We start from the raw sequence: 9,077 nt of genomic DNA, 5'->3' as shown, positions 1-9,077 counted from the left end.
CTATAAAAAAATATTATAAATCACATTTTCTTGTTTTCAGACTTTCCTTGCTAATAATAATTCAATAACGCTGTTCCATAGTGGCGGCTGGTCCTTGATGCTCGCCCTCAACGATGTCTTATGAAGCAATGGATTCCGTTTGCCTTTTATTTCATTAAAAATGTCACATATCTAAGAACCCATACACAATTTATCAACATGTCTGGTGGTACAATTAATCATCTCGCGATTTTATGAGTAAACTACTAATTAAGTACTCATGAATAAGGTCATTTGATAGCATAATTTGAATTCATGACCTTCTAAATCGTTTCTTTACCTATTGGATAAATCACAATTTGAGTATAAAAGTGTTAATAATAATAATGTTTACGTGAAACTATGATTACTACGTGTAAAAGGTATAATTGGTCTTATGTGGAGCTAATAATTTGAGCAAAAATGACTTAGTTTGGGTTGCATTGTTTTGGTCTTGGATTTGACTGGTCCAAAACAGCATGGGAATATTTAGGGTAGAAATATGTTTATTTAAGGTTGGCGACAACCATTTTTGGTGCTTAAGATATCAATTTTAATAATAATATACTCACATGCATCATGCATAAGTAGTGTAAGATACAGAGGCTATATAAAGTGGGGCATTGGTATGAGTATTTCATAATGCAACTTAGTCGTTAATGTCCTCAAATATAATGTCTATAAGACTACTTAGAGTTTCATTGCCTGCAGCCACATTTCCTTGTCGAAGTTCATGGCCATTCATGGCTCCACCATGGAACTTGTCGCTACAAACATCAAAGTTAAGGGTCATACATAGTAAATTATCCATCATGTCCGTGGCTTTACATCACCAGGTATATATATACATTTTTAACAATTCAATTCTAAGCTTGAATTATCTTAAGTATATATGTTTCAATTTTTCAGAGATATGTAGGAGAATAACAACAATCAAACCTAAAAAATACTCATCATCATCTCACTTTTTATAATAGGCTTGCTTCTTTGGTGTGATTTCAAAGTGTAACTTTTGGTGGGAGTTAATCCAGATTTCATGAATGTTGATTTCTTTAGGAGTAGATAGGCCTTCCTAATTATATATAGATTTTTTTAAATAAATATGGTGTCTAAAAAACAGAGCTCTCGCTCAGCGATCTAGTCTTTCGCTGAGCAAGTGGGTGTTAGGCGTTCAGCGAACTTAATTTTCGCTATGCCAGCCGGCAACAATAGATTTGAGTTTGGACATGCACTCGGCAAAATATGTCTTTGTTCAGTGGCATGGTTTTCTAGCTCAACAATTGTGGTTTCCTCACTTAACAAGTGATAGTTTAATTAGTGATATTTGGGCAATAACTTCTGGATTTCTCGCTTGGATCTCACTAAGTCAGAATTTTAACTTTTCACATTTCTTTGTAACTATTTCCTTTGTTTGATCAATGAAAGTTTGTGTTGTTGCAGCCATACCAATTAAAAAAAGGAGCTAGACTAGACCACTTGATGAGATTATAAGTTAATTAAGTTTATTTGTTTCAAGTCTTGTTTAGTTAGTCAAACTTATAAATAAACTCTAACTTATTGGCATTAAGTTGATGGGTTAGTTAAAATAGTTTATGGCTTATAAGTAGGAGCTTACTTATTGTTAACTTGGTCAAATAATTTCATCAACTATTTCTAATTCAATAAGTTAACTTAGTATTTATAATTAGTCTTCCAACTTAGTTTAATAAGTCCTAGCAGAAAAGTATTTTACAATATTGTGTAACGTTTTCCGGCTCTGAATAGGTAAATTTATGGTAGTAGTGTTTATAAATAGATATTAATTTTTTTGTATAACTAATTGGTAGTCCAACAATCATCAAATTTTTATTTCTGATATTTAACTTTGAATTGTTTTTTAGCAAATTAGAATATAACGTAGTACCGAGACTCGCTCAAATTCATACACCTAAACTGAAAGATTATTCGTTTGAATGGATCTCTAATGCGATTATTTGCTTGAAATGTTATCGATAATCACATTCGTACATTATTGGTGTTTCTGGTTTTTTTATAGTTCTTCTTATAGGAAGGTTCTAAACTTGGATCGGAGTTGTTTTTTCAGTTTCTTTTGATGTATATATATATATTCTTTTTTAATAAAATTTTCACCTTCCAAAAAAACATGACAAATTTACAATGTAATATTCTTTTTCATGTTGGTATTAGTTGGTACCTATTGAAGCTGAGTGTAGCACTAAAAGTTTAGAGCAAGTTAAAAGAAAAATCCAAGAAACATTGCTAAACTCTGATCGACTTGGAACATTGAAGATAATCGACAGCATTCAACATCTAGGAATTGGGCACCATTTCGAAGAAGAGATCAATGCATTACTTGGAAGGGTATTGGATTATGACACTGCCCATGATCTTTTTGCCACATCCCTTCACTTCAGATTGCTCAGGCATAATGGCTTCCCTACTTCTTCTGGTACAATTAATTATATTATTTGCATTGTGGGTGAACACCCTACTAACTAAATTAACTTCAGTAGTGTATTTTTATACCAAGGTTTAGTGTAGTTTTATTTTGAAGTGTGTAAAAATACACACAAAAATCATTTTAAGTTTTTATCATTACATATAAAATTAGAAGATACATTTCCCATGCATGCTAGTTTTATATTACTAGGATCCATTCTAATATAAGTCTTAGATAAGCTACACAAAATGTGCTAGAGGAGAGGGTGTTAAAACAAAGAGAAAATTTATTGTTTTAAAGGTGGTTATGGTCTTTTTTCTAACGAGAGCAAGATATATGCTACATGCATTTTATTAATAAAAACATTATGAGTGTAATAGGTTTGAGACTGTGTTATTGTAATTGGAGAACAACACCAAAAAATACATATATGAAAATGAACAAGTTATGTTATAAAAAATACATATAAAGATTTGTTTTCCCTAAGTTGGTCTTTCAATCTTCAAGAGTTATAGTTGATCAAGAAGCATTATTTAAACCTCTCTTTTCGTTCAACTACTCTATTGATAATAATAATCATTACAGAAGAAAAATTCTAAAGTCAAAGTAAAATGAGTTGAACTGCTAGATAGGGTCATAAACTGATACCCTTGAGAAACCCAACAAAATTGTTGATAGAAATATGTAACCTTACACGTCACTGTCTTTTCTTTAACCATAATGGGTATCAATGTCATGCATGTATTACTATACTAATGAGTATGTTAGTCTTAATTGGACACAGATATTTTCAAGAAATTTTGTGACAAGAGTGGATATTTCAAGGAATCACTCAGCAAAGACATTTGGGGTATGTTAAGCTTATATGAGGCATCATATTTAGGGGCAGAAGGTGAAGAACTATTACACAAAGCCATGGACTTCTCAAAGGTTCATCTCCATAACTCAATCTCACAACTAGGACCTCAAGTAAGCATGCATATTGCTAGATCCTTAATACTTCCAAGGCACCTTAAAATGGCCAAGTTAGAAGCCAAAAACTACATTCATGAATATAGCCATGCAAGCAATCAAATACCAGCTCTTTTGGAATTGGCAAAGTTAGACTATGACATGGCTCAGTCACTGCACCAAAGAGAATTAGCAGAGATATGCAGGCAAGCAACCTTATTGTTGTGCTGAGACTTATCCTACTATTTCAGTTTCCTCATTTTAATTTTCTGACCAAACACACCCGAATAATAAGTAATAACTTCACTACAAATTTCAGTCTATTAAACTAACTGTGAAGTAAATATGCTTTGAAATGCTGAATGTGATAGTTTCCTTGATTTGTTTAGGTGGTGGAAAGAATTAGGACTTGTTGGAAGACTTGGTTTTGGTAGAGATAGACCAGCAGAGTGCTTCCTATGGACATTAGGGATTTTTCCAGAACCAAGTTATTCAAATTGCCGCATTGAACTTACCAAAACCATATGCATTTTGCTTGTTATGGATGATATTTTTGACACTTATGGCTCATTGGATGATCTTATTCTTTTCACTGATGCAATCAGAAGGTCTGCTTCTAGAACTTGTTCTTTAGCCTATAAAAACTATGGCTAATTGTTAATATTTTCTCCTCATAAAAGAATCTTATTATTTGAAACTTTAAACCCAAAAATATTGGACAATCCCAATATTATTTACTTGAAATTAGTTGAGTGTCTGATTTTAGAATTTGTTTTAGGCCTATATACATACATACATATATATATATATATACATATATATATATATACATATATATATATATATATATACATATATATATATATATAGGGTTCCCTATTTAATATGTGAAACTTCTATTATTTTATATGCAGGTGGGATCCTGATGCCATGGTGCAGCTTCCAGAATATATGAAGATATGTTATATGGCATTGTACAACACCACTCATGAAATTGCATTCAGAATTCAGAAGGAGCATGGAGTAACCGTTGTTGCTCACTTGAAAAGAACGGTAATAATCTAGATAGTAAAACCTTACAAAGTTGCTGTATATATATATATTACATATATTAAAGAATGTAGCTAAGTGTAAGAGGTTAATGAGAGAGTGGTGGTTAATTAATTGGTGCAGTGGATAGACATATTTGAAGCATTTCTAGAAGAAGCAAAATGGTTCAACAAAGGGTACATGCCAACTTTTAGAGAATATTTGAATAATGGGGTAATTTCTGCTGGATCATACATGGCAATGGTGCATGCAACATTCCTCATTGGAGATGGTAACTCAAAGGAAAACATTTCCATGATGAAGCCATATCCTAGACTCTTCTCTTGCTCAGGGGAAATTCTAAGGCTTTGGGATGACTTGGGAACTTCTACGGTATTTCACTATATTCCCATTTTATACACCAACATTCACATTTCTTATATATGGTTAGTCATTGGTTAAAAACCTAAAAGAGTGTGTCCTAAAAGAGTCTCCAAGCAAAAGTAGTAACTTTCAAATGAGCTTTGATATCTAAAGTAGGTGAAGATGATAGTTGTTGAGAGTTTGTATGATCATGATGAGTAAGAAGCTTATAAGTGGATCTAACCGAATACTGCTTGTATTTGTCATGTATCCACTCCCAAGAATCAGATTTGTCTACCTGAAGTATTGATTGCTTCAGTTCCTGCAAAAAAAAAAAAAGAGTTAATTAATTCAAATTCCCAAATAAAAAGTTGTTTTACATCCAAAGTGCCCATATGCAAAACACTTTTGTCAATAGGCTTGGTTTTAATCATTAAGATTATAGCTAATACATACTAGCTATTTCCCCTATTTCCAAAGTTTAGTATATAAATATCATTTTATCAAATTAATCAAATGATTTTTAAAATTATCTCATCTCTTTTGGTTATTTAATACATACAAGTCACTCTTTTTATGTATTATTATGTTTCAGCCAATAAGTCCAAACACAAAATTAATTGTCTTATAATGGATTATACATACAATTAATTATAAAAATAATCTATAACTCAAATTGGTTGTTTAATGTCCAGGAGGAGCAAGAACGAGGAGATAATGCTTGCAGTATACAATGCCACATGAGAGAAAATAATATTTCAGATGAAAATGAAGCCAGAAAACATATAAGGGAGTTTATTGGTAAGTTGTGGCAAGAGCTCAATGGTATTGCTATGAACACAAATCTACCTTGGTCAATTGTGAAAGCTTCTCTTAATATGGCTAGAACTGCTCAAGTAATTTATCAACATGGAGATGATAAAAGCACTTATTCAGTTGATGAATATGTGCAAACATTACTCTTCACACCCTCTCCTAGAAATTCATGACATGATACAAATGAATGTGATATTGTTATATATATTATTCCAATTAATGGTCTATATTTAGGTTCCAATAATTTACTTAATTTTATATCATATGTATTTAGGTATTTCTTACATTTTTTTGGAGGGGTGCCTTTGTTCATAGGGTGATTCAGGTTCCATTAAAATGTAAATTAGTGTTTTAGTTGAAACATGAGAAATTCAATTATTCTAATTATTGGTGATTTGAGAGAAACATGCTAATTTAATTTAAGGGAGGGAAGTTTTTTTTAATAAAATGATAATGATTCACTAATGGAACATCCAAAAGAAGAGGAGTTCACCACAGGAAGAATAAAAACATCTCCAAGATGAGAAAAAAGCTAACATGAGTGCATAACCACAAAGATATAAGGTCTCGTTAAATTCTTAGGATGACCAAATATTTAATGTTTAATTTCTGAGAGCATTATTTGTTAAGAAAGATAATCACACCTCAAAAGAAATTAATTTCTTACTATAAAGTTATGAAATATCATTGATAGTACATAAAAATTATCATAGCTCCTTTAAAATAAATGAGGGTTTAATTAATTGCTATATTATTATAAAGGGAATGGATAGTTAGACGATGCAAGTTAAAAAAAATCATATTTTATTCTTATTAATGTTGCATATTTTATTCTTATTAAGATATTAGGTAAAAGTGGACATTATAAATAGTATATATGGTCGACATTATAAATAGTAAGATAACTCATTGGTATATAGAAGACCTTATCCATAGTTGATGGTAATGTTGATAAGAGTTTTATTTGTTCAGAAAGAAAAAGACAATAATATTGGGTGACCACTTGTTTCTCATTTCCATTAATATTCCATTGGTGTCCGTGACTGTGAGTGCGATCAGGGACCAAATTCCACCACATAACAACACAACACTCACGTGCCCTTAAATCTTCCCCCTATTATTCAAGGTTCATTAATTTAAAAACTAGTCGGAAGACTCCGAGTGGGATAGTATACCAAACTCAATATAATATTTAAGTAATTAGTTCTTTCAAATAATAAATTAGTTTTTTGAGTTGAGTTTTTTTCATAGATCTAATTTTTAATAATTAGTGTTTTTCATTGAGAGTTGTGTCACAGGTAAAGACTATTTATAAGCTGGATTAAAGTATATTTCTAAATACTGATAAGTGAGTGAAACACTCAAGGAGAAAACACTAACATTGGGTCAGCATTGGTAGAGTGAAAGTCGTCATAGACGTCGACCATTAATGGAGACAATAATGTTAAGAGTCTTACAATGAGTAATAATAGTAAACTAAATGTAATACTTAAGTCATGAGACTTTTCCACTTAATAAAATAATTTTTTACGTTGAGCTAACTTCATGTGTTTAAGTTGTAACATCTAGGTAAATGATTTGTATGAAATTTACATATTTTGAGTTTTGTCATATACTAATTTTTAGTCTCATACTAGATATAATAACCCTAACAATAAAATACTAGTACTAGTAAGTAGTAAATATTGTAGCTGGCAACTTTTACTAGGAAGGAGGAAGACTATAAAGATGGGTCTGAAATTGTAGATAGCATTCACTCCCTACCCATACTTACTTCCTTAGTGACATTACATCATAGTCATAATCATAATTCAATATCTATTTACATTTTAGAATGAAATAATTTTGGTATAAGGAAATAAGTTATCCCATTCTGCTAGTAAAATCATAACATGTATCATGTTTCATCATTTTCTATAAAAATATTTTTAAAAATAAATCAAATAACATACGTGTTACATATTTACTGGCTAGAGGAGATAAATTATCTCCTAATATGATGAGATACATTATTCTCTTTACATTTTCACACCTTCCACAATTTCTTAACAACTATTTACTACAAGAAACCATCAATGCAATTGAATGTGAGTTTATGTACTTCACTACTTCTAGCTATGAGGCTTCAATCCAACTCAGACTTGGAAAGTAAAACTTTATGAATCACTACTTCAAAGTTATTCGGTCTTCCATTAATCATCATCACTTTAGCAATATAATTATTAGATGTATTGATTATCAATATAAATTAATGTATTTTGATTAAAATATCTTCACGTATTCATATTTATTAAGATGGGTTAAATTTTTAGTTACTGAATGGAGAAATATTTTTCTTAACTTGTTATAAGAGCTTAGTTGAAGAAAATAAATAAATAGGGCTAAGTCGGTACCATGATAGCATCGCATAAAATATCTCATGGACTTGTACTTTCTTGCAGATTTTCTTTTGCTACTTTTTTAAACTGCATTATATTGTAAGAAACTTTTTCTAGATATTTTACAAGTGAAGTTACTATTTTTTATGCAATTGGTAAAGTTATAACTTACTATTATCCATAAATAGGAATAAATTGTAAAACAAAATATGTGGGAATATTTATATAGAATTAAATTGTTGGGCTGATGATAGGTCGATAGTAACAACACTTTAGTTAACATAAAGTACTCTAAATTGATTGATTGAAAATCATTATCCATTAAAAGCTGATCACATTTGGCAGCTCCAGTTGGCAATTCCTGGAAATTAATCCTTAATGAAAATAGTAGATATCTCATTTAAATCTTTTTTATTTTTTTGTATTATATCATGTCACTTTTTCAGTCAAGAACTCTTTTTCAGAATTTATGGTTGTCCTTCTAATAAGTGTCATATTTAGGAATTGAACATTCAATCTTGGATCTAGTGAAACATTAAATTACTAGACTAACACTTTGTTATTATATAAATTAAATCTTTCAAGAAAGTAATTTATAGTATTTGTAAACAATTATTAATAAATAAATTATGGAATTGTGGCTATACTATTGGATCATATATGATTTTTAATAATAATATTATATATTCTTAACATTTTTTAATATTATTCATAAAATAGGTAAGAACATTTTGTTTATTATCTTGGAAATGAGAACATAATAAAAAATTTATCTATCAAACACAATAACAGGATTTTTTGGAAAATGATTACATTTGAGTGGCCCTAGAGAAACATTCATAAACAATTTAGTTTTAAACAATTTGCATTTGAATTATCTCCATTATGTATAGTCCCGATGAGGAATTGGCCAAATCTCGAGGCATAAAAATATAGAGTAAAAGTATGTAGTAAGAGAATCTTGGTCCCTTTTGCATAATTGTGCTTTGCACTATCCAGCTGGAAATGCCACCCATAAGTGTAAAATAGAGACATAGAGAATATTAGGTTTATATTTAAACATTATATTTGTTAGTACTTTT

General features: G+C 30.2%; 1 protein-coding gene across 1 annotated transcript; it reads left to right on the top strand.

The window, feature by feature from the left end:
* LOC109351126 (probable terpene synthase 11) lies at positions 651–5,832 on the top strand. The gene is made up of 7 exons (XM_019592485.1): positions 651–854; positions 2,206–2,467; positions 3,243–3,615; positions 3,799–4,017; positions 4,324–4,462; positions 4,583–4,831; positions 5,497–5,832. The coding sequence occupies exons 1-7, from the start codon at positions 678–680 to the stop codon at positions 5,788–5,790; spliced, it is 1,713 nt and encodes a 570-aa protein (XP_019448030.1). The 5' UTR covers positions 651–677; the 3' UTR covers positions 5,791–5,832.

Source organism: Lupinus angustifolius, chromosome LG06, assembly GCF_001865875.1.
Source record: "Lupinus angustifolius cultivar Tanjil chromosome LG06, LupAngTanjil_v1.0, whole genome shotgun sequence".
Taxonomy (NCBI): domain Eukaryota; kingdom Viridiplantae; phylum Streptophyta; class Magnoliopsida; order Fabales; family Fabaceae; genus Lupinus; species Lupinus angustifolius.
This window is presented reverse-complemented; position numbering and strand designations above follow the sequence as displayed.